This window comes from Vidua chalybeata, chromosome 24 (genome assembly GCF_026979565.1).
Source record: "Vidua chalybeata isolate OUT-0048 chromosome 24, bVidCha1 merged haplotype, whole genome shotgun sequence".
Taxonomy (NCBI): Eukaryota; Metazoa; Chordata; class Aves; order Passeriformes; family Viduidae; genus Vidua; species Vidua chalybeata.
In genome coordinates this window covers 3,612,905-3,638,158 of record NC_071553.1, presented here as the reverse complement: position 1 = coordinate 3,638,158, position 25,254 = coordinate 3,612,905, and the positions used below count along the sequence as shown (strand labels likewise).

The following is a 25,254-nucleotide window of genomic DNA, read 5'->3' as shown; positions in this document are numbered from 1 at the left end:
TCCTGGAGGGATGGGACAGGAGAACAGCCTGCGCATTCCTGGAGGGATGGGACAGGAAATCAACCTGGGCATTCCTGCAGGGATGGGACAGGAAATCAACCTGGGCATTCCTGGAGGGATGGGACAGGAGAACAGCCTGGGCATTCCTGGAGGGATGGGACAGGAAATCAACCTGGGCATTCCTGCAGGGATGGGACAGGAAATCAACCTGGGCATTCCTGCAGGGATGGGACAGGAAATCAACCTGGGCATTCCTGCAGGGATGGGACAGGAAATCAACCTGGGCATTCCTGCAGGGATGGGACAGGAAATCAACCTGGGCATTCCTGCAGGGATGGGACAGGAAATCAACCTGGGCATTCCTGGAGGGATGGGACAGGAGAACAGCCTGGGCACCCCTGGAGGGATGGGACAGGAAATCAACCTGGGCATTCCTGGAGGGATGGGACAGGAGAACAGCCTGGCACCCCTGCAGGGATGGGACAGGAAATCAACCTGGGCACCCCTGGAGGGATGGGACAGGAGAACAGCCTGGCATTCCTGGAGGGAAGGGACAGGAGAACAGCCTGGCACCCCTGCAGGGTTTGGGCCCTGGGTCAAGGCAGCAAGAGGTGCTTCGCCTCACTCTGACAGGGCTTTGCTCTGCCTCTGTGAGAATACATAATAAAATAGATTTTAAGAAAGCCCAAGCAGCCACAGGCAGCAAGCAGCTCCAGGTCTGAGTTTAACTCATCAGCAACTCCCCCAGGCCTTCCAGGACAGCTCTTCCTGCTCTGCTTCACTGGCACAGGGCTGAAAACCCCTCTGGGGACTGATTTCCCTTGTGTGTGGCAGCACCTTTTAGGGGCCACGTGTGGAAGAGGCACAAGAGTCTGGATCCATGAGGGGAGAGAGCAAATGCAGGCACTGAGGTGAGGAGAGACTGAGAAGTGTGTATGAGGAAAGGTAAAAACAATCATTAAAAAAAATAAAAAAATCAGAAGCTCAGAAGTTCTCTCTGTCTGATGCAAGCTGGTACATAGGCAAAGGTTAAGTCACCTTTTGGAACTGGTCCTAATGGGATGTTCCTTGTTTTTCCCAAAACAAGGCACGGTAACTTTTCTCCTGCATGGTTTTGGATGGAGGTGGGGAAGGGCAGGAGGGCAGAAGTGTGGGGGTACACCTGGGCACCCCCTCGGCCCCACAGGTAAACCTCGGCCGCCCCGCTGCTCCTTTCCCCCAGGAAATCTCCTCCAGTGTCCCGAAGTATTGCTCAAGCAGTGGGGTAAAAGTACAACAAACAGGAGGAGAGGAGAGGAGAGGAGAGGAGAGGAGAGGAGAGGAGAGGAGAGGAGAGGAGAGGAGAGAGGAGAGGAGAGGAGAGGAGAGGAGAGGAGAGGAGAGGAGAGGAGAGGAGAGGAGAGGAGAGGAGAGGAGAGGAGAGGAGAGGAGAGGAGAGGAGAGGAGAGGAGAGGAGAGGAGAGGAGAGGAGAGGAGAGGAGAGGAGAGGAGAGGAGAGGAGAGGAGAGGAGAGGAGAGGAGAGGAGAGGAGAGGAGAGGAGAGAGGAGAGGAGAGGAGAGGAGAGGAGAGGAGAGGAGAGGAGAGGAGAGGAGAGGAGAGGAGAGGAGAGGAGAGGAGAGGAGAGGAGAGGAGAGGAGAGGAGAGGAAGTGTTTTTTTCCCCTCCCTGTGCTGCTCCTGCTCAGGAACACGACCCGTTATCAGAGGGAAACCCCGATTCCCTTCTCCCCCCTGCAGAACCCCTTTGGTGCTGCTGTGCCGCGCTTCCCTCTGCTAAAGGCACCTTTGGAAAGCACTTCAGGCCCTGAGGACAACGCCCCAAAGCCTCTTATTTACACCTGAGATTAACCCCGTGCTGCCGCCAGCCCCGGAGCCACCCTGGGGTGACAGCACCAGCCTGGGGACGGCCGGTGCCACGCGAGGCGCCCCACAAGCGGCCCTGCGGGCACACACACGGCTGGTGCTGCCACGTGCTGCCACCCCCGTGGCTGCCCTGCTGTCACACGGAGTACTTGGCCATGTCACCCTTGTCAAAGACAACTTTGGTTGCAAAGTAGATGGCGACCAGGCCGAGCCCAGCAGCCGACACCATGTAGGCAGTGACGGACTGGGTGAACTGGACGATGGAGCCCATGAAGAGCGAGGGCACGACCTGAGAGAGGAGGAAAGCGCTGTCCAGGATGGCCAGGTCCAGGCAGATCCCTCGGCCAGGAGCCCCCGGCTCCGGCTCTCCCACCATGATCCGGAGGGAGACGTCGCAGGGGGAGCTGACGCACAGAGCAGAGCTGGACACGGCCGGAGGGGAGGATGAGGAGGAGGAGGATGGGGAGGAGGACGAGGAGGAGGAGGAGGAGAAGAGGCTCCCAGTGTGGCCATTCTGGTAAGACAGCTTCTGGCTGGAGAGCAGCCCCTTGGAGAAGGCCGATTTCTTGTCCAGCAGCGCGGCATCTTCCTCCTCTTTCCGCTTGTATCTATGCAGAAATACCTGTGAGAAGCAGGGAGGTGAGTGAGGAGGAGCTGGGACTCTGGGAGGTGAGTGAGGAAGGAGCTGTGACTCTGGGAGGTGAGTGAGGAAGGAGCTGGGACTCTGGGAGGTGAGTGAGGAGGAGCTGTGACTCTGGGAGGTGAGTGAGGAAGGAGCTGGGACTCTGGGAGGTGAGTGAGGAAGAATTTGGGACTCTCGGAGGTGAGTGAGGAAGGAGTTGGGACTCTGGGAGGTGAGTGAGGAAGAATTTGGGACTCTGGGAGGTGAGTGAGGAAGGAGTTGGGAGTCTGGGAGGTGAATGAGGAAGAATTTGGGACTCTCGGAGGTGAGTGAGGAAGGAGTTGGGACTCTGGGAGGTGAGTGAGGAAGAATTTGGGACTCTGGGAGGTGAGTGAGGAAGAATTTGGGACTCTGGGAGGTGAGTGAGGAGGGAGTTGGGACTCTGGGAGGTGAATGAGGAAGGATTTCGGAGTCTGGGAGGTGAATGAGGAAGGATTTCGGAGTCTGGGAGGTGAGTGAGGAAGGAGTTGGGACTCTGGGAGGTGAGTGAGGAAGAATTTGGGACTCTGGGAGGTGAGTGAGGAAGGAGTTGGGACTCTGGGAGGTGAGTGAGGAAGAATTTGGGACTCTGGGAGGTGAGTGAGGAAGGAGCTGGGACTCTGGGAGGTGAGTGAGGAAGGATTTGGGAGTCTGGGAGGTGAATGAGGAAGGAGCTGGGACTCTGAGAGGGCCTTGTTTTTGTGCAGGAGAGCAAAACCAGAGCTTTGTGTGTGTTCAGGGGAGTGCCAGCCTGAGCCTGGCCCACGTGAGATGGGCTCTGGGAGCCAGGCTGGCTCTTCCCGACTGGCACGGGATCCAAAGCAGCCCTGACTCACGGGGGAACCCAGCCAAGCCAGGCCTGGGCTGTGCTCAAGCTCTGGGGCTCAACAGCCCAAAGCCAGCCTGGGGACATTTCGTGCTTTTGCCACCTCCTCAGTGGGTGCCAAAGGAACCTGAGCCTGCCCTGAAATCACCTGAGGCAGGGCAGGAGTGGAGGGCCAGGGGCTGCTGGGGGGTTTCAGACACCCAGGGCAGTGCCAGCAGGAATGTTTGGGGTTTGTGGGGTGGCTGACTGGGAACCCAAACCCAGAGCCCAGCACGAACAGCCACTTCTCATCTGGGACGCTTCAAAGTGCCACCAGCTGGGACACGACAGCGCTGGGAACGCAGGGAAGGGCTCTTTTCTCAGCTCTGCACCAAACCTCAACCAAGCTGCTCCATCTGCCTGCCCAGATCCTCCTCACTCCAGCCAGGAAAAGGGGGCAGAGGGAACCAAAATCTTTTCCTTCTCACCCTTTTTTTGCCTCTCTCTGCTCAAGCTGTGAGGTCTCTGGAGTGTTCCCACATTTGTTAACACCAGCAGACCACGGGCAGGAGAGACCAAAGCCAGCTGTGCCCTCCCTGCCTTTCCCTGTCAAGCCTTTGGCAAAGCCTTGGGAATGTGGCCTTCCCCTTCCCAGCCTGTGGAGTTTGGGTTTCGTTCCATTGATAAAACATCCATGGGAGATCCCAGCCAAGCTGCAGCTCCTGCCAAGCTGAACGTTCCCTCAGCCCCCATTCTGACAGGACTCCTGGTGCCAATTGGGATGGGCTGCTCCGAAGGGTTTCTTCAATGGGAACATCTGGATGCCTGTGGTAACAACTCCTACTTATTCCACGGCACAGCCAGCCACTGCCCTGGGGATGAAAGAGCTGCTCTCAAACCACAAATTAATTCTGCATTTGCAGCACAAGAGGAACTCCCATAAATCCAGCGTGCGACTCAGGAACCTCCTAGGACTTCTGCACAAGGATAACATCTGTGGGACAGGGTTACGAGCTTTTGTGCTGGTGTCACAAGTTTCACAAGGTTTCTTTTCCTTGGAGCTGAGGGAATTGGAAGAGCTCGGGTTTTCATTTTACTGGTCGTGGTGCTGTGGATGAAAACTGGCAAGCAGGACCCGTGAGGGCTGAAAATCCTTGGGTTTTGTAGCACCTCAGGCCAGCAGAGCTGCAGAATTCACACGGGGATAACTAAACCAGAGCAGTTTCCCTAAAACACAGGAAAAATAGAAAAAAAATCCACAGGGCCAGGCTGCCCTGGAGCAGATCCCCACCTGTTTGTCGTGGTGGTAGAGGGATGCCAGCGTGTAGGGCAGGATCTGGAGGGCAGAGAAGGTGAATCCAGTCAGGGCAGCGCAGATGGTGACCACGGTGACACTGTGGGACAGGCACATGACAAAGGCCGCCCCGGGGAAGAACACCACGCTGGCCAGGTACACTGCCCGTGTCCCAAAGTGCTTCACCAGCCAGTCCATGATTGTCGAGAAGAAGATGGAGGTGATGCACTGCAGGAAGAGGCCCAGGCTGCCCATCCGGACACCTGGGGGGGAGAGGGGTGGTGGACACTGCCCTGGCTGCCCCCGGATTCAACAGCCAAGCACCCTTCTCTCGGTCCCAAACCCCAAAAACACCCTTCTCTCTGTCCCAAACCCCAAAAACACCCTTCTCTCAGTCCCAAACCCCCAAAACACCCTTCTCTCTGTCCCAAACCCCAAAAACATCCTTCTCTCGGTCCCAAACCCCCAAAACATCCTTCTCTCAGTCCCAAACCCCAAAAACATCCTTCTCTCAGTCCTAAACCCCAAAAACATCCTTCTCTCACTCCCAAACCCCAAAAACATCCTTCTCTCAGTCCTAAACCCCAAAAACATCCTTCTCTCACTCCCAAACCCCAAAAACATCCTTCTCTCGGTCCCAAACCCCAAAAACACCCTTCTCTCTGTCCCAAACCCCAAAAACATCCTTCTCTCAGTCCCAAACCCCCAAAACATCCTTCTCTATGTCCCAAACCCCAAAAACATCCTTCTCTGAGTCCCAAACCCCAAAAACACCCTTCTCTCAGTCCTAAACCCCAAAAACATCCTTCCCTCTCTGTTAGTCCTTAACCCCAAAAACACCTTTCCCTCTCCATCAGTCCTTAACCCCCAAAAACATCCTTTGCCATTAGTCCCAAACTCCAGAAACATCCCTCCCTCTGTCCCTGTTAAACCCTAAAAACATCCTTCTCTTGGTCCCAAATCCAAAATATTCTTCCTTCTCTGTCAGTTCTTAACCCCAAAAACATCCCTCCCTCTCTCAGTCCCAAATCCCAAAAACATCCCTCCCTCACTGTCAGTCCCAAACCCCAAAAACTTCCCTCCCACTCTGTCAGTCCCAAACCCCCAAAACATCCTTTCCTCTCCATCAGTCCTTAACCCCAAAACATCCTTCCCTGTCAGTCCCAAACCCCAAAAACCTCCCTGCTTTTCTGTCAGTCCCAAACCCCCAAAACACCCTTTCCTCTCCATCAGTCCTTAACCCCAAAACATCCTTCCCTGTCAGTCCCAAAGCCCCAAACCTCCCTCCCTCTGCCTCAGTGCCAAACTCCCAAAGCGAGCGCGAGGCCCCAAGGGCGCTGCCAGCCTGGGCCGGCTCAGGGAGCAGAGCAGCATCACCCAACAAATCCCAGGATTGCAGCAGCCACCCCCCAGAGCCCCCTCCCTCCTCCGTGGGCACGCCAGGAGATGGGAGATGGGAGCCCAAACGCCATCCCTGCCTTTGGCAGCCACTGCTTGTCCCTTCCTCCTGCTCCTGCCCCAGGACCTGTCACCTGCTGCTGAACCAGGATCCAGTTGTTGTCTGATGCCCAAGGCAGCAGCAGAACAAAGGCAGCGAGGAGTTGTGCTGGAGCCAAGGTAAAGTACAGAACATGCTCCAAACTGCGGTATCCGGTGGCAATCCGGACCTTACCCTTCCACAAAGATCTCTCAGATTTCAGGGAATTAAAACCATTAACTCCTTGGAGCGGGGATCATTACTCAACACATGTTTCTATGACAGCCAGCACAATGGAGGGCTGACCTGCTGGGAGCTAAACAGTGCAAGTGTTAAATAATAATTAAGCTGCCTCTAAGTTAAACAGACACCCGGCACAAAGGGGCAGTGTGCTGCAGGGCCCTCCGAGTGGAAAACTGCAGGAGGAGGGCCAGGAAGGTGCCTCCAGAATAAACGATTGGGATTAGGGAGACCAAAAGAGTGCTTAGGCAGGGAGTCAAGGGTCTGGCACAAGGCAGCAGGCAAAATGGGGCAGCAGGTAACACCTGGGAGCAGGTGAAGGGCTGCTGGAGCAGTGTCCTGGCCTGGGGATGTGGCAGCTACAGGCTTGTGAGCAGCTCTAAGGCACTGGAGAGGGGGCTGAGAGCCGGGAAAGCTGCTGGAGGGCTCCCAGAAGCAGCTGGGAGGTGGGAATCTCCCAGCAGCGTGGAGGGAAGAAGCAGCAAATCCCACCTCACTGCTGGGGGGCACAGCACCCTGCTCTCCAAGGACGGGGAGCACCCTCACCCCTCGCTGGGAAAGGAGGGGAGAGCAGTGCCAGGAGCTCCCCAGCAGAGCCTGCAGACAGAGCCAGCTCCATCCTGCTCCCTGTGCAGCCTGCCACTCAACAAGCCAGCCCCAGGCCAGCGCTGCCCTGCCAGATCCGTGCTGGCAGGAACCAGGAGGTGTTTCCCAACCTGGTCCCCTGTGCCACGCTCTGGGAGCCACGGGAAAACATTCTTTCCTGACCTAGCTGCAGAAAGCCAAGTTTGCTGTAGCTTTTTTTTTTTTTTTTTTGCATTACCAACAGAGCTGAGCCCATCCCGAGCTCCCAGTAAACGTTTCTGTCCCGGGGAACACCCAGCTCGCTCCTCACCTTCATCGTAGTGCCGCCTGGCCTCCGTGCCCGGCTTGGCCCTGGGCACGCCGTGGTACAGCCCTTCGCCAACGAAATCCGTGTAGAAGAGCATGAAAGTCATGAGAGCCATCCAGCTGCAGAGCTCGGCCACGAACAGGCGGCGGATGACCCCGGGGATGCGGCAGTAGAGGCCGTGCAGCCGCGGCAGCAGCGCGCACAGCTTCCTCCCCGCCTGCAGCAGCCGCCTGCCCTGCAGCAGGCACGGCCCCCGCGCCAGCTGCCAGCAGCAGCACGGCAGGGACGCCTTTGGGGACGTGTCCTTGAGCGCTGGCCCGGCCAGGACATCCCCCCGGGCGGCCTCCTCTGTCACGAACAGTGTGGCCAGCACACAGCCGAGGAAGATGAGGGCCAGCAGGCTGAAGAGGCAGCTCTCCTGCCCTCCCAGGTAGGGCGCCAGGAAGGCCCAGTCGATGGCTGGCAGCAGGTAGCCGATGCAGCCGCCCAGGCTGATCATGAAGGCGTACACGGAGAAGGCCTGGCGGCAGTTGTCCGGCTCCTGGAAGAGGTCGGAGAGCAGGGCCTCCAGCGGGGTGAAGCACACCTGGCCGCAGAAATCCAGCAGCCCGATGCCCACGATGAGGAAGGCGATCTCCAGGGGCCGGGGGTTGAGGGCACACAGGCTGGCCAGGCTGCTGGCGTGGGGGATGACAAAAAGGCTGAGCAGCACCCCCAGGCACAGCACCCAGATGAAAGGTCTCCTGCGGCCGTAGCTGCTGTGCCAGTGGTCGCTGGCCGAGCCGATCAGAGGCACAAAAACCAGCCCAAGGACAGGGCCTATCCCTGGGAAAGAGACAGGAGGTGTTACAGGGACGCAGCTGCTCTGTGTGCACTCCAAAAAGGGATGTCCCGTGAATTTGGGAGGTTTCAGTGGGTCACAGCCCCCTGCAGGGATAACTCCCCCTGCCCTCGCTCACCCCCACCCTCCAGACTGCAAAGTTGAAAAAAAAAAAAAAAAAAACCAAAAAACCACCTCAAAGAGGTGACAAAAGCTGCCTACCCAAAACCATGGTCATGAACTTCTCCTCCACGCCCACCTCCAGCAGCAGCGGTGGCACGTAGGTGATGCCGGCGGCCAGGCACACCTCCAGCCCGAAGGTCAGCGAGTTGACCAGCAGCAGCTGGGTCCGGCGGCTCTGCAAGGACATGCTGTCCCCAGCCTGACCCCTCAGTGGCACACGGCTGTGTCCTGCCAGCTGCTGAGCTCCCAGGGACGCCCCCCAGGCAAGGACTGGAGCTTCCCTTCCCAGGCTGCTGGGGAGATGCTGCTTCCCATTTTATCAACGGTGAAGGAACCGTCTTTTCCTCTTCCTCTTCTTGTGAGATGTGGAGAGCCCAGGCAGGGATCCCACTGCAGGCTTCCCCTCCTGCTCACAGGCTGTGGTCTGCGGGGAGAGAGCGTTAAACACAGCAGGGAACGGGGTCAAACCAGGCACCACACGGATGTGTCACTGCTGAAAGGGACAGTCCCCGTCCCAGCAGGCTGGGGAGGGCCCGGGACAGGGGCAGGTGGAAGGACGAAAGCTCCAGCTGTGCTGGGTTTGACTCCAAGGGTTTGTGACAGGTGAGACAGGGTTTGGGAAAACCCAATCCTGCCCTCGAGGACTGACGACCTCTCCGTCCTGTCCAGCCACCTCTTGCAGATGGCAGAGAGACAGAGGATTTGGGGTCTCCTCTCACAGGGAAATCACTCAACATAACCCTAACCCTCACCCTCACCCTAACCCTAATCCTCACCCTCACCCTAACCCTAATCCTCACCCTCACCCTAACCCTAATCCTCACCCTCACCCTAACCCTAACCCTCACCCTCACCCTAACCCTAATCCTCACCCTCACCCTCCAAGGACCAGGGCAGTGCCTGCAGCCACACGGGGTCATCCCCAGAGCCCACCACGGCCCTGCCTGGTGACCAGGACACCCCCGTGCTGCTCTCAGGCTCCGGGGGAGGCGATTTCACCCAAATCCCATCTCCAGCCCTGGCATAGGGCACAGAGAACAGACGGTGCCTCCGTGGAGTTTCACAAACAAACCTGACCCACTTTAGCCTCATCTAACAGCGAATGGCAATTACCTTACTCATTAGACTGAGTCATTTATTTGCCCTGTAACTGCTCCCTTCTCTCCAGCTCCTCCGGAGGAGAGAGGCCATGGGATGGGGACAGGGGCTGGGCAGCCAGGGCAGGAGGCAGCAGATGCCTCTCAGTCCCAAATGACAGAAACCCTCCAGGCTCCCAGCACCCAGCCCAGCAAAATCTGCTAAAAACACCTCGGGGAGGTGGCCTGGGGAAATCAGTGCTCCCTGAGCCCTCCCTGCCCTCCATCTCCACACAGGTGTGTGCAGGCAGGTACAGACGGCAGAGTTTTGTCACTTTTCTCTCTCTCCCCGTGTCGCCACCAGCTGATAACCCGCGAGGGGGAGGCTGGCAGGGTGGGGATGAGCCTCAGCCATCCCTGCCTGCCGCTGTGGAGAAACGCCACTCCTGAGCTCAGGAGCTGCCAGTAAAGCAGCTCAGTAAATACCGATTATTCCCCTTTGGGGACCCTGCACCTCCCCTCAACTGCCACAGAAGATCCCTCCTTTCAACAACCGCCAACATTTAAACGCCTCGCCCAAGGTCAAACAGCAAACAGAGGGGGAACGGTTGTGCTTTAATCACCGGAGGCGGCTTCAAAGGAAGCCTGGGCCGGGCTGAGCATCCCTTCGGTTCGAGGAAGCGCCGGGGGCAGCGCCCACCTTGCTCAGATGTGGGTTCCACACAGGATGTGTCAGCCCGGCTCCGTGAGGGGGGTGCCCAGCTGGATCCCAGCCCCGGGATGAGGAATTCCAGCTCCAGCGGCTCCCAGAGACACAAGGCAAAATTAACCGAGACACTCAGAGGGGGATGTGATGTCCACTGCCTGCTGTACTCCGGGGTCTGGAGAACTCGGAGAGGGGGATTTATCCCAAAAGAAACCCCAAACATCAAGAGAAAGATGCCTCACACAGATTAAAAGTCGTTTTCTTCCCCTTTACTGCTGTGACAGAGCACTGGGGAGGCAGCAGGGATCTGTCCACCTGCCCGAGAATTCCAGTTTGGAGGCAGAGCTGGATTTCTTATCAGCAGGTAGGAACAGACCTCTCCTCCCCCTCCACACCCTCCGAGGGCTTCAACGAGAAAATAAATCCCTGAAGCAACAATCATGAACAGCCAGAGATGAGAAGTCTCAACTGCAATAAAGCTGTAGATAAAATTGCAGCGGATGATGAACTTCCCTGCTTGAGCTGAACTTCATCCCAATACCCATTAATTACTCTTTTAGGTTTTTTTCCACAGAACAGAGACAGGGAAATGTGCTGGGTAGGGAAATCACCTGAACTGCTGATTCGTGAGGACAGGGGCTGGAAAAGGGAGATTTGGGAGGCTCGGGGAGCCAGGACTCACCTGCAGGTGCTCCCTGCAGCCCAGCCCGGGCACACGGCGCTCAGCAGAAGCTGCTCCAGTGTTTGCAGGGCAGCAGAGGTGGAACCCAGCACAGGTTTGGTTTCAGGGCCCTCCCTTTCTGCTGATAACAGCGGCGTTATTGTCACCCTGCCACTCCTGTGCCCGGGCCACTCGCTGAGGGCTGAGCAAACTCTGCTGGCACCCCCTCACAGGGTGCTGCCCTGAGGAAACCCCAGCTCTGGGCTCACACCTGAATTTTGCCCAAAACAAACAAACAAACAAACACAAAAAAAAAAAAAAAAAAACAAAAAACCCCTGATATTCACATTTATCACCCTCCTTTGCTGATCTGCTGCTGCTCCAGCAGAGATTTAGGACGTGGGGTTGGTATTTTGTTTTTAAAGCCAACAAGATGTCCCTGCAGCTTTGCTGGCCCTGAGTGACAGCCCCGGCAGCAGCAGGATCAAACAGCTTTCCTCAAACCCCTAATCCAGTCTTTCCCAGGGGGATTTATCCCCTGGACTGTGCAGGACTGTTCAGCTCTGGCGTGGAAGGAGCCAGGAAAATCCATCCCCAGCTGGGAGATCCTGGTGGAACAGCAGCATTACGCTCACCCAGGGGAGCTGGCAGCACCCTGCCCATCCCAGAGGGATTTTGGACACCTTCCACAGTCCCATGGGGGCAGCTGGTGCAGGTGACACTGGCACTTCTCACCCTCCAGCCTCAGTTTCCCCAGATCCCCACAGCAGGAACAGGGTTTGTCCTTTCCTCCTCAAGGAGCACCTTGACAAGGATAGCAGCAGTCCCCAAAAAGGGACTTTTTGAGGTTTCCTGCACTCGGGAGCAGAAGGGAGCCACATGTGGGGCTGTCCCACAGCTGCTCCCGGAGCTGGCGTGCCATGGGACATCAGCTGCTGCTCTTCCTCTTCCCTCCCGAGGGAGAGCCAAACCATCTCCAAAGCCACGGCTTTCTGGTTTGCTTCTAAAGCTTGCAAACCCGATTTTCCTGCCCTTTCCCTGCAGAGAAACAGCAGATCAACTCCCAGAGGCTGCCTCACCTGGCAGCCAGGTAGGAGGGCGGGTCCAGGGCAGGAGCAAAGCGTTGCTGGACAAAGGCAGTGGAGAGGACGAAGCCAGGGGAGCTTTTAGGGAAAAAAAACCAACCCCAAACACCTGGAAAAGGTGGATGTGCAGGGCACTGACTGACACACACAAAGAAACCTCTCCTCCTCCCTATCTCCTAAATCTTCCCAACACAGGGTCTTAGAGGAAATCACATCTCAGCAGTGCTTACAGTGAAGAGGGAGGGCTGGTTGTTTTAAGAATAAAATGTGGGTGTACTTACATGGCAGAGAAAAGCTCATTTATTCCTGGAAGAACCCATGTCCTGCTACTCCATAATCTCTGCTACTGGTGCAGAGGGACCAAGAGATGATGCTGAAGGTGGCTGTAGGCTTTGATTTGTAGTTGTGGAGAAGGTTGTGCACCTCCTCCACAGCTCAACAAGCAGCAGTGATCAGACAGCAGAGAATTTGGCTCAGGGTGAGGATGCTGAGGCGCTGGAATAGGTTTCCCAGAGAAAATGTGGCTGCCCCATCCCTGGAAGAGTCCAAGCCCAGGCTGCAGCAGCCAGGGATAGTGGAAGGTGTCCCTGCATGTGGCAAGGGAGGGGAGCAAAATGAGATTTAAGATCCCTTCCAACCCAAACCATCTGATGATTTTATTATGAATTACCTCTGACCTCTCAGGGCTGCCTTATTCCCTTAGGAAAGGAAATCCCTTGGCTCAGGTGGGGCTGCTCCAACCCAGCAGTGCCCGGGTGATTCCGATCCTCACTTTCCCTGCCCGTGCCAGGTTTGGCACCCGGAGAGAGGCGCAGGCAAACAGTTCCCATTCAAACCCCAACATTACATTTCCAACCTTCCAAGGGGCTCTTTCTGAATTCCCTGGAAGCCTTTTGGAAGAAAGGGTGGGAGAGAGCTCAAGGGGAGAGAGCTGGGGAGCGGCCAGGGCCTTTCACAGCTATCAGTGTCCATTCAGCGCCGCTGAATGGGAAATGCACCATGGAGAATAGCTCTGGCAGGCTCCTCGGGATGGAATGGAAAACTCACCTGACCTCTCCTGACCCCCTCCCCGGCCCTCCTCCCCTCCCAAATCTCCTTGACCCCGTTCACAGCTCGGGGAGAGGGGAGTGCTCACGAAGGGAGGGGAGAAGGGCGATTGATTCTGGCTCTCTGAATGAGCTCCGCGCTTCCTTTGAGCCACGGGGCTCCGTTCTTGGGGAAAGAGCAGCAGGCGCTGGAAACCCCCTCAAGAGCTGCTGGGTTTGGGATTCCCTCATCCCGCAGGGCAGAGTCCAGCAGCCAGGATCTCCCAGTCCCTGGGAGTCACGGAAGGGCCGATCCCGGTGGCAGCTCCAGCTTCCACAGGGACACCCTTGGATCTGGGGGATGGTTCTCTCCTGCCCCGCTGGAACCTCTGCACTGCAGCAGCCCAGAGGGGATCCTGCTGCTTCCAGGGCTAAAATCCCGAGCTGTCCAGGTCCCTTTAGGGCACAGACACACGGCTGAGGGCGCCTCCATTTGGGAATGGGCAGCCCAGAGGGAATGTTGGCAGGGTGGAGAAAGCTCTGTCCTGCCTGCCCTTCACCGTCACACCTCACACTCCAGGGATGCTCTAACCTCATCCCACGGCACGAAGGTGACACAGAGCAGAGCCCCAGGCTCTGTCCCACAGCCTGCACCCTCCCGTGGCACCAGAACTGCTCCTGCCGGGAGCCTTCCTCCCAGCAAAGAGCAGCCAGTTCCAGCCAGGCCTCCTCCTCCTCCTCCTCCCGTTCCAAACAGGAGCCGCCTGTGACTAACGGGGTCACTGACTCAGCAGAGGCCACGCTGACACTGGTGGAGCTCTCTGGGGGACAGACATGAGCCCAGGGCCACGGCAGGGCCAGCACGTGCCAGCAGCTCCCTGCTCTTGGCTGGGCTTCACCCTCGGGCTGCCCAGGCCATCCATGCCAGGAGCACGGCCAGGAGCTGGGCACAGCTGGAGCTGGGCACAGCTGGAGCTGGGAATAACTGGAGCTGGGCACTGCTGGAGCTGGGCACCCCGAGTCCTGCAGGCAGCAGGGGCCAGGGCTGCAGGGATGACCCCGACCTCACCAGGAGCACCCCAAGGATGAGTTCAGGCCAGCGGTGAAAAGCCCCAGTAAAGCCCAGCTCAGCTGCAGAGGGATCTCCAGCTTGGACTGGGATCTGTGCCGCTGCACAGCAGGGTCTGGCAGCGTTTCACCCGCTCAGGACTGGCATCTCCTCACCAAACTTCATCAAGCACAACCTCCCAGACTCCTCAACACACTCACCACACCCAAAAGCAGCAGCATTTCAGCCCCGAGAGCCTCAGCCCTCCTGGTCACGCTCCCCTGAGCCGGCGTCAGGTCTGCTGCAGGCAGCCCCAGGCCTCCAGACAAGCTTGGCTGGCTGCACAGCAGAGCCACAGCTTTGTTTTGCTGCTGCACGACCCAAGCTCTTGCTTTTATTCATGAGAGGAGCCCCCGTTCCGGAGCAGGAGGGGAAATGAGATGATCTGCTTCTGCTTTTCACTCATTTCTGCTGTTTAAAGACTGTGCCCGTCACCCCTGGCACTTGATCCAAATCAACCTCTCCCCCGGCCTTTCTTCTCCGCTTATTATTACTTTTTTTTTTTTTTTTTTTTTTTTTTTTTTAAGCAGAAGAATCAAAATGTAAATTCAAATGGAAAGGGGGAAAAAAATAAGCCCCCTCCAGGTGCCCCCTTCTCCTCGGCGTGGGGACGGGCACAGATTATATCCGGCACCACATGACCAGGGCCTGTATTTATGTGTCAGAGTGTAAAACCCACCCTGCTGAGCTGCCTTTTCTCTGCCTGGGGCTGGGGGCTTCTGCTCCGCGTCTCCTCCAACAGCCCCACAAAGGGGATTAAGGAGAGCCCCTCAGCCCCGCAGAGTAATCCATCAAATTATCCCTTGTTGGCGTTGCTGTCCTCTTCAGGAGGAAAAAAAAAAAAAAAAAAAAAAAGAAGAAGAAGAAAAAAGCCCTCCAAAAGCTTTTAAAGGCACTGAAATTACACTTGAGCCTGAAACACTCCACCCAGCTGCTGGAGCCCGCAGCACAATGGGCTGGTTGTAAAGGGGATCCCGGGAAGTGAGGAGCAAGGAAAAAGAGATGGACACTTAAAAAGGGCAGCGGCCTCCCCAGGGCTGAAACGCCAACAGGTGCTTCAGACCCCCCTTCCCCAGAGCCTGCAGCAGATCCGGCCCAGCAAGGCTGGCTGGGCATCCCAGCTACCCACGGAGAGGGAACCTGGGGCTCTGGGATGGGTTTGCTGTGCCCCGATGGCCCCACGGACACATCCTCTGCAGAGGTGAGGCTTGCAAAGGTTTGGAGTTGTAAGGGAGAACCCAAATCGCTGCTGCAGGGAATTCCAGACCTGTCACCCCCTGTCCCCAGGACTGTCCAGGGCTCAGGGCACCTCCACCAGCGACCCCACAGGCAAAGGAAAGCCAAAGTGCACTCACCAAAATCCGGGAACACTCGGAATCTGCTTTTCCCTCCACTGCAGCCCCCTAAAGTGCAGAGGAGCTGCTGTGCTGCCCCTCACCACCCTGCTTTGAGGGGTGAACGCTCCCTCTCCACCAGCCCTGCCCCAGCAAGCACATGGGATTTCCTGGCTGTGCATGGCTGAAATCCTCTGGGGAAAATTCTCAGCCAAACAGGGACCACGAAGTGCTTACCCCGACAAACTGGAACTGGGAAAAGAGAAGAGCAAACGGGTGCTGGTGGCACTCAGAGCACCCACGTGGCCGTGCCACTGCAGCCCCCGGGGCCAGCTCAGCGCTGAACCCCCCGACACAAAAACTCCAGAGCTAAAACCACCAGTGCTGAGTGAGAGAGAAGCATTTCCCCATCTGTCACAGGGAGGAGACGAGCAGCCAGAAGCCCTCACTGACCCTGCTCTTGTGAGCCCTCGGCGTCTGCTCACATGGCTGGGAAAATGGGAAGTGAAACTGGAACTTCTTGTTTGCAGCTGGAGCAGAAGTGCTGTGTGAGGGGACAGCTGACCCCCCGGCAAGCCAGCTCCTGCTCCTCTGGGGCTTCCAGGCAGCTCCAGGAGTCCTACCCCATCACTCCTGGCTTCATCTGCAAAATGACAGTCACGGGGCCAGAGGAGTCTCACTGGGTTTGGGGTGGAAAGGACAGTTCTGGTGTCTGAGCAAAAACCAGGGGCCAGAGCAAAGCCAAGGCTGGACACGAGGCTGCAAATCCAGCCCCTGGGCCATGGAGCAGCTCGGGAACAAATGGTGGAGTTTTAGGAGGGATGAGGGGTGTCCCTGAGCCCAAACTGTGCCCACACAGGGGTCAGACACATTTCAGCACCCCACACTGAACTCCAGCCATCCCTGCTTTTGCCAGGAGCCTGCTCCTCAGGAAAAAAAAAAAAAAAAAAGGGAAAAACCCAAACTCCAAAAACCCTGGGAGAGCAACAGGCACACACTTCCAGAGCCCCTCTGGCTGCAAGTTTAGGGAGCCCGACCTCAAAGGAGGCTCTTGGAGCCCTGGACACGCAGAGAACTAAAGGGCCCCTCAGCAGTCACATGCCCATCTCTCCAGGGCAATTTTCTGCCCCCAGTCCCGGTTATTTGTGTCCCTGCTGGAGAAGCTGGATGCTACCAGATCTCCCAGCCGGCCCTCTGACCTCCCCTGGCAGGTTGGGGGGTTTCTCCCCTCTCTGTTTTCCGTCTGTAAAATGAGGTCATGGCTTTGAACGAGACAAAAGAGCCTTTGCAGGGTGAGGAACAGCCCCGGGACAGCTGTGAGAGCGGAGCCCCCATCGCTCACAGGAGGGGACAGCCAGAGCTCTGGACACCCCCTTGGTGTCCCTGCCACGGGAACGGGCAGAGGGAACGTGCAAAAAGGAGGGAATGAAGCAAAACTCTCCAAACATTTTAAACTGGGAGCTGCTCCGAGCTCTCCTTGCCCCCCCCACCCATTTTCAGCCCCCTCTGGCCACGGAGGGGAGTTTATGCCAACGTTCCAAGGGACTTTCTGCCACATCAGCACCCTCTGCCAGAGGGGAAGGTGTGCAGGGAATAATGGGAATTTTCTGGGGTGTTTTAAGGGCAAAATCCACAGCTCAGAGCTGAAAAAAAAAAAAAAAAAAAAAAAAAAAAAAAAAAAAAAAAAGCAGTTTCACGTGCCTGGGGTAGCAAAAGCTGCCCAGGCTCTGCCTCCTGCCTGCAGCACATCAACCCCTCGGGGTTAATGAGGGGCCTCAGATCACTGCTGGAGCACAGGGAGACTTTTCCTTATCGTGACAGACCAGCCAGGAGGCCCGGCTCTGAAAACGGCAGATTCCGCAATTTTATTTTTGCCTGATAATTGCAGAGATAAGGAGCAATCAGATTTTTATTTTCTGAGGCAGATAAGTTTCACTGGAAGGTCTGGATGGAGAACTTAAGGAGCTTTTTGCTTTCCTTTCCCCCTTCTCACCATCAGTTTAATGTGCTACGGACCCACAACATGCAGGGGTTTAACATTCACCAAAAAAAATAGAGCAGTGAGGAATATCTGGAAGGGAAATTTTCCACTTCTTAAAAAAAAAAAAACAAAAAAAAAAACAAGGCTCAAAGCTGCCATTTCTACAGGAGGTGGATGGAGTGAGGCACTTTTACCACCTCCTCACTCCCCACCCAAACAGGAACCTCACTTCTATTTTGAGCCCTGGAAAGAACATCAGCCCTAAATTATCAGCTTTTTACTAATTAGGCACGGGGTTCAAGTTCAAAGCTGCCAGGATCTTGCAGAGCCCTCTGAGCGGGGCTGCTGAGGGGTTTCGTGGCACAGGGCACAAGGGGGACAGGCAGGAAAGAGCTCCGAGAGCTGAAACTTCCCCGTGTGTGCTGTTAAAAAGCAGGAATGGAAGTTTGTGCAGCGAGGGTTGAGCAGGGGCAGGATTTTCTCTCCACGCCAGGCTGCCTCTTGCCATTATTTGCTGGGGTAAAGTTCAGAGAGCCACAAATGAGGCAGAGAGATCTCTGATATTCCCGCAGCGTGCCCCGGGCTGCCTCGGGCACACGGCCAGGGCACCTGGGGTGGGCAAAGGGCTGGCACCCAGCACCTTGCCAGGCCATTCTGGCTGTGCCACCAGCCACCCAGAGGGACAGCCAGCACTCCCTGCCTTGCCCAAAAGGCAAATGGACTCGTAGAGAGCTCTGAGGGCCTGACAGAAGGCGCACAGTATGAACCCGTGTGCAAACTCTATGGAATAGCATCTACAGCAAGTTTGGCAAAAGCTGATTGGTACAGCGTTTGGTAATTAGGAAATAATCAGCTTCTGATTCTGATGGCGTCATTGGTAACATCTGCATTGTCTCACCCTTCAAGTGAGACTGGAAATGGAATAAAAGTTTTTTAAAACGCCCCGCAGTTGCCCCATCTCTTCAGAAAAGGGCTTGATCCGACACTCATCCCCTGCTGTCAGCCTGGCCTGGCAGGGAGGGATGGGGGGGCCTGGGGGCAGCACAAGCGCAGCCGGCTCGGAGAACCACAGATGGAAGAGGCCCTGTGGAATCACCTTCCCAACAGCACATCCTCCAGCCCGAATGCAGGCATCTCAAGCACTGAGGCTGCAGGAATTTCCCCTGAAACAATATCCATGGGCTAGAAAGATTTAATAGCTGGGAAGTGTCCTTCCTTCCTTCCCTCCCTCCCTCCAGCTATCCCCCGTGTCATTCCTGCGCTCTCCTTTGATTTGCACGCTCAGAGCCTGTCCAGCCTCTCTCCTCGACCCGGCTCAGTCAATCCTCATGAAAAGCTGCCCGTCCAGGCCCATTAATTGCTCACTCGGCCTTGGCCGGGGCACAGCAGCCTTTTGTTCCAGCGCCGCTCCCGCCGCCCCTGGCGCACGGAATCGTTTGTCACCAGCATTCCCAACAGGAATCGTTTGTCACCAGCATTCCCAACAGGAATCGTTTGTCACCAGCATTCCCAACAGGAATCGTTTGTCACCAGCATTCCCAACAGGAACCGTTTGTCACCAGCATTCCCAACAGGAATCGTTTGTCACCAGCATTCCCAACAGGAACCGTTTGTTACCCGCATTCCTGAATGCTCAGGACTCGTTTGTCACCCACATTCCCAACAGGAATCATTTGTCACCCACATTCCCAACAGGAATCGTTTGTCACCAACACTCCTGAACGCTCAGGAATTATTTGTCACCAACATTCCCAACAGGAATCGTTTGTCACCCACATTCCTGAATGCTCAGGAATTATTTGTCACCAACATTCCCAACAGGAATCGTTTGTCACCCACATTCCTGAATGCTCAGGAATTATTTGTCACCAGCATTCCCAACAGGAATCGTTTGTCACCCACATTCCTGAATGCTCAGGACTTGTTTGTCACCCACATTCCCAACAGGAATCGTTTGTCACCAACACTCCTGAACAATCAGGAATTATTTGTCACAAACATTCCCAACAGGAATCGTTTGTCACCAACACTCCTAACAGGAATTGTCACCAACATTCTTGAATGCTCAGGAATTGTTTGTCACCAACAGTCTGAATAGGAATTGTTACCAACATTCCCAAATTCACAAACGCAGAGGAACCGTTTGTCACCCACATTCCCAAATCCATGGGAACCATTTGTCACCAACATTCCCACCAGGAACTGTTTGTCACCCACGTTCCCACCAGGAACTGTTTGTCACCCACGTTCCCAAAAGCACCTCTGGAGCCTGGCAGCAGCAGCAGTGGCCGCACAAAGCCCTGCCCTGTCGCGCCACGAGCCGGTACCTGGCACCGCAGCCCGCTGCCACTGTCACCTCCTTGTCCCTTTGTGCTCCGGCTCTCTGGATTCATGAGCCGCGCCGACCTCCGAGGAAGCGCTCGCCCCGTGACCACAACAATCCTTTATTCTCTTTGCACAGCTCCGAAGGGAGAGTTTGGCAATTCGGGCCAGAATGCAGAGCGAGGTAGCGCAGAGATCACAGGAGAGCACTAACAGGACACTGCGTGCCAGCTCAGCTCCTGGAGGTGACCAAAAACCACTTTGGGTATCTCCTCTCCACACTGAAGTGACCCCACAGCCCTGGGACGGGGGGGAAGAACAGGAAGACACCCTGGAGCAGTGGCAGATCCAGCCCAACATTCCCAGACCGATGGAAAAGTCACAGAATCACCACCAGGGATAAAATCACTCACAAGGTCCAGCTAAAGTGGACGGGGTTGGTCACACCCACTTCAAATCCCACCCAAGAGCCAGTTCTGCTCATTAATCCTCAATTAAGAACAGGCAATTGGGATGCAAATCAGCAGCAGAGCTGAGGTCTGATCCTCACCTCAGCTTCTTCGTGCAGCAAGTCAGATCCCAGCAGGATTCACTCTTAATGTCTGGGAAGGAAAGTGTGATCCAGGGATTTCCTTGCATGCCCCATTTCACCCAAAGTCTCAAGCCATAAATCTAAAGCGGGATTTCGGTGCTGCCCACAACTCTGTGCACGTTATTCCTGGAGCTGGCTCCAGCCTGCTCTGCGAGAACATTAATGTCTTCTGAGTGCTGACAACCTGCACGATTTGACTCACTGCACTCATTATATTTCTGTTTTTCCTGAAGTCCCAGCTCCTGCTGACAAACCACCACGGAGAACTTCAGCTCCCAGCAAAACAAAGATGGGAAAAAAAACACCCCAAAACAGCTCCCTTGATGGAAGGGAAAAAACTTTCACACCTCACAAACCAACCCCAGCGCCTGGCATTGTTTTAAGTTGCTATTTTCAAATAAACCTCATTACTTTGCCAGAGGCCATCCTTAAACCTCTGGAGTATTCCAGCCCTGGCCACGATGAGAATTCATCTGCAAGTCACCAAAAGCTGGCTCTGAAATCCCCAGATCAACAACCCACAAGGTTTCCCTGGGTGAAGGACAGGGCCAGTCCTTGGGATGCGGACTGAGAGCGTTTCCTTTTAGCTCATGTGCAGCAACAGAGAGGAGGAAAAACGGTTCAGAGCAGCAAATCAGGCACCTGCTCCTTGCTGTGTGTGCTCCAGCCGCCTCCAGCCCCCAGACAAAGGAGCCTTTGGGACCACATTCCTCCTCCTTTTGCCAGACAATATTCACGGGGGTCTGTTTCTCCTCTTCTGCAGGCTGGCAAAATGTTAAGCAAATATTTGGGAACGGCGAGAGGAACTGACATTTTAGGATATGAAAACAAGGAGGAAGGGCACAAATTCGGGGGACCTCCAAGGAGCACCACACGGACAAGCAGGAATGGAACGGTGGCCTCAGAGTCCCACTCTCAGCTTTGTTTTCTGAACAAGCAACCCCACAGCTCAGCGGGTTGGGCACGTCAGCAACTTCTGCAGCTCCATGACACAGGATCAGCCTCTTCCAGCAGTGAGGAGCAACAGCAGCACAAGGAACAGGACAGGTTTCACATCGTCAGTCTCAGAGAACCAAACACCGGGGCACAGAACTGTTAAATAATCCTGTATTTTACTCTTTTCCTGTTCTTTTCTTGATGGCGAGTGCAAGATTGTGCAGATCCACGCTTGACTACCTTGCAGGGACAGTTTTAAATCTTCCCCCTGCTTCTTAAAAGCCAGGATTCCTCCCTGAGGGTCTCCGTCCCCTTCCTCAGCTGAGCTGGGGGTCCCAGCTGGATGTCTGAGATTTAGCAATCAGAAACCAAGAAATCAGCACTGAGAAGAGCTGCCAGCTGCTCACGAGCTTCTCATGACTCCCTTGCTCCACACTCAGCTTTAATCATGGGTTGAACCTGGCTGAGGGGTCACAAGACTTGCCAGGGTGGTTGTTTGGGCTGGGTTTTGGCTGTTTGGGCTGAGTTTTAGCTACCAGGAGCTGTCCTAGGCTGGCTTCCCACTCCAGGAGCCACAGGGCACCATCACCTGATGGAATTATTTCCAAACAGAGGAAATCCAGCCCATTCTGGGTTCTGCATCCATCCCTTCTGCTCTCCCTGCTCCTGACAAGGAGCACCACCCTCCAATCCCTCTGCTCCTTTCCCTCCTGGCTCCCTCAGAGCCTCAAATCCATCAAAAACCTCCCCAGATTTCACCCAACCAAGCCAAGCTTTGCTCTGATGTTGTCTCAGCCATGATGAGGAGACAGCAAGACACTGAAGAGCACCTAGAGCAGCCCCCAGCAGCCACTCCTGGGGGATAAACACGAACGCAGAGCTCTGATTTTAAGGATTCCCACACTCTGGAAGGCTCAGCCATCCCCTCTGTGACAAAAACACTGCAAACCTCTGAAGGGAGTAAATCACAGGAGGAAAACAGACCCTGAGCACAGCACGAAGGTGATTTTCTTTATTTTTAAGAGCCTGCACTCCCAATGCCATCAAGAGGCACAAGAGCCCAGCCATCACCCTGAGCTCCGTGCTGAGGCTTTGGCTGAAGAGAAAAGAGATGAAACTCAGGGAGAAAAAACCAAAAGCAGCCCTCCTCCCCTCCCCAGCACTGCCACTTGAGTGCTCCAGCGAAATAAACAGTTTAGGGAAAAGGTTACCAAGAGTTTATGCTAAACATCATTTCCTAGGGACTCTGGCAAGGATAAAGTAGAGCCAGGGCTGTATTTTTTAACTCAGGGATCAGGCCAGTGATTCCAGCCTCTCCCACCGTGGATCCATGGCCAAAAATCTGCTGATAAAAATGGATTTTGCTCCTTTTTGCTGCTGGTGGAGTTTGTCCGGGGCACGTGGAGGCATCCACAGCTGCTCACAGGGGATGGTGCTGCTGCTCCAGGCTGGTTCTGCACAGCCACGAGCTTCCAGCAGCCTCCTGACGCTGGGGAACACCTGGAGGTTCCCTGGCACCTCGTCAAGAGGTCACAGCACCCACAGGAGTCACCACAAAGTCCCTGTTCGTCGGGGAATATCCCCAAAGCAGCCACAGCAAGGAGAATTTCCTCTCTAAATCCCAAGATCCAGGGATTTATATCCTCCGTAAAGCTCTCATTTAATTTGCTATTAATTCTGGAGATTCTTGTTATCCATATCAAATTTCTAATCCTTTTTTTTTTCCCCCCCTCACCCAAATCCCTTAAGCCAAGCGTTCTTGACTTCCACAATGTTCTGTGGCAATAAAATCCAGAGTTTTAGGCACAGCCTGGAATCCCAGGGTTGTCAACCTGGCTCCAGTGCCACTCCCCACAAGGGGAAGCAGCTCTGGATGATGCCAGAGAGTTCAGGCAGCATCACATTTAAAAAAAACGAAAAAAAAAAAAAAAAAAAAAAAAAAAAAGAAAGAAAATTGCAGGTGGGGTGAATAATAGAAAAGGTTTCAAGGCTGGTACATGTTTTTCAGGAGTGTCTGCATGACTTCAGTGCCCAGGTCATTTGGGTACTTTTGAAGTTCTTACTCATGTTCTATTTCTATAAATTCGGAGATATTCTCATGTTACACACGTAAAGGCTGCTCTCCTGAATCACATCTAGAACCAGAACAGGGCAAAAATGGGGTTTTGAGCCTGGCTGCTTCCTCTGCGCTGCTCGTGAGGTCCAGGTGAGCACCAGGAAAGCTGTTTCCCTTCCAATTTTATGTTTGTTTGAAACACAAAAATGGAAATCGAGCATCTTGCCAGGTCTGGCCGTCACCACCGTAAAATTAATAAATTTATTTTAGTGCTTCTCCCTTCCTCCTAAAGCTGTCATCCGTGGGAAGACAAATGAGTCGGGTAGTTTATGTTTATCATAAACAACTCCAGCGTTTTACCACCAACATCTCGAGTCCTGCCAAAGTCAGGAATCCCTGGAATTACCCCCATCACGGCATTTAGGGACGGCTGTTGGGGCAGCAGACCCCACTGAGCTGAGGGGGAGGCACCAAACCCAAACAGAACCAGGGCTAATGAAAACTCCCTTTGCCAGCCGCCGCCTCGCTTGGATTCTAAGGATTCACTGACCTGTCCCTGCAAGTCTTCAGGATTTCTGGGAGTCCATCCCGCTGCCCAGACTCTGCCCGCTGAGGAATCTTTAAACCAGCGCGGTCACCGCGGGCGTCCCTGCCAGAATGAGAAGTTTGGGAAGAGCTCCGGGCGCTCGGGGAGGGCAGGACACCCTCCCACAGCCCCACCTGCGGCCACTCCTGCTCCGCTTCCCGACGCGCGGGGCTTTTTTTTTGTTTTCCCGCAGCGGCTCCAGCGCAGGAGCATCGGACCCGCAGCGCCTCCTCCTCCTCCTCCTCCTCCTCCGGGCAGCGCCGCCGTCCCGGCCGGACCCGGCGGGCAGCGCTCGGTGCCGGCTGCCACTGCAAGCGCGGTGTGAGCCCCGAAAGCCCCCCGGTCTGCCCGGAACCCCCCGGCGAAGGCAGCGGCAGCCGCATCCCGGCACGACCAGCGGCATCCCGGGGCAGCCGCATCCCCGCCCGCGCATCCCCCCGCACCCCGGCCCGGCTCAGCTCCGTGCTCAGCTCCGTGCCCGTGCCCGTGCCCGTGCCCGTGCCCCGTGCCCAGCCCCGTGCCCAGCCGTACCTCTGCGGCAGCCGGGGCTCAGCCCGCCGCCCGCGCCTCCGCCGCCGTTTAAAAGGGCAGGTTGGGCCCGGCAGGGAGCATGCGCTGCCGCGGGCGGAGCCCCCCCGGGCCGCCCCCCCGCCCCGCGGGCCGCCGAGCTCCGGGGCCGAGCATCCCCGCAGCCCCGGTCCCGCAGCCCCGGTCCCTTAGTCCCGATCCCACAGCCCCGATCCCTTAGTCCCGATCTTGCAGCCCCGATCGATCCCACAGCCCCGATCCCGCAGCCCCGATCCCTTAGTCCCGATCCCGCAGCCCCGATCCCGCAGCCCCGATCCCTTAGTCCCGATCCCGCAGCCCCGATCCCGCAGCCCCGATCCCTTAGTCCCGATCCCGCAGCCCCGATCCCGCAGCCCCGATCCCTTAGTCCCGATCCCGCAGCCCCGATCCCGCAGCCCCGATCCCTTAGTCCCGATCTTGCAGCGCCATTCCCGCAGTCCCGATCCCCGCATCCCCGCTGGGAGAACAGCCTCGATCCCTTAGTCCCGATCCCGCAGCCCCGATCCCGCAGCCCCGATCCCTTAGTCCCGATCTTGCAGCGCCATTCCCGCAGTCCCGATCCCCGCATCCCCGCTGGGAGAACAGCCTCGATCCCGCAGTCCCGATCCCGCATCCCCGCAGGGACAGGAGCACAATCCCCGCAGTCCCGATCCCGCACCCTTTGCTGGGAGAACAGCCCCAGTTCCCGCAGTCCTGATCCCCGCATCCCTGAGGCCAAAGCCCTCCGGTAGAGCAGCCCCGTTCCCACAGCCCCGTTCCCCACAACCCCATTCCCCACAACCCCGTTCCCGCAGCCCCATTCCCCACAATCCCGTTCCCCGCATCCTCAGCCCCCGCAGAACCGTCCCTGCAGCCCCCAACTCCCGCCGGGAGAACAGCCCCGTTCCCTCAGCCCCATTCCCGAGCCCTCACCACTGCCATCAGCCCCACCAGCCCCATCCTACAGGACCATTCACCCCAAATACCCGGCCTTTCTTTAAAAAAA

General features: G+C 56.2%; 1 protein-coding gene across 3 annotated transcripts; it reads right to left on the bottom strand.

The window, feature by feature from the left end:
* Nucleotides 1-1,671: 1,671 nt before the first annotated feature.
* On the bottom strand, nucleotides 1,672-24,261 carry SLC45A3 (solute carrier family 45 member 3). 3 transcript variants are annotated; one of them, XM_053964045.1, is made up of 6 exons: nucleotides 24,234-24,261; nucleotides 23,667-23,765; nucleotides 8,274-8,658; nucleotides 7,235-8,056; nucleotides 4,620-4,885; nucleotides 1,672-2,484 (listed from the first exon to the last, which is right to left on the bottom strand). In XM_053964045.1, the coding sequence occupies exons 3-6, from the start codon at nucleotides 8,419-8,421 to the stop codon at nucleotides 1,999-2,001; spliced, it is 1,722 nt and encodes a 573-aa protein (XP_053820020.1). In that variant the 5' UTR covers nucleotides 8,422-8,658; nucleotides 23,667-23,765; nucleotides 24,234-24,261; the 3' UTR covers nucleotides 1,672-1,998. The 3 variants fall into 3 exon arrangements, with proteins under 3 accessions (XP_053820020.1, XP_053820019.1, XP_053820021.1); XM_053964044.1 differs by lacking the exon at nucleotides 24,234-24,261 and adding an exon at nucleotides 23,837-23,920; XM_053964046.1 differs by lacking the exons at nucleotides 23,667-23,765; nucleotides 24,234-24,261 and adding an exon at nucleotides 12,044-12,223.
* Nucleotides 24,262-25,254: the final 993 nt, after the last annotated feature.

What these genes read in the sequence shown, in the direction of transcription:
- SLC45A3 (XM_053964045.1), bottom strand. Translation starts at nt 8,421, where the DNA reads ATGTCCTTGCAGAGCCGCCGGACCCAGCTGCTGCTGGTCAACTCGCTG. An exon ending in GTTCATGACCATGGTTTTGG is followed by an intron (nt 8,057 to 8,273) that starts GTAGGCAGCTTT and finishes TCTCTTTCCCAG; the next exon opens with GGATAGGCCCTGTCCTTGGG. An exon ending in TCTACCACCACGACAAACAG is followed by an intron (nt 2,485 to 4,619) that starts GTGGGGATCTGC and finishes TGCTTCTCACAG; the next exon opens with GTATTTCTGCATAGATACAA.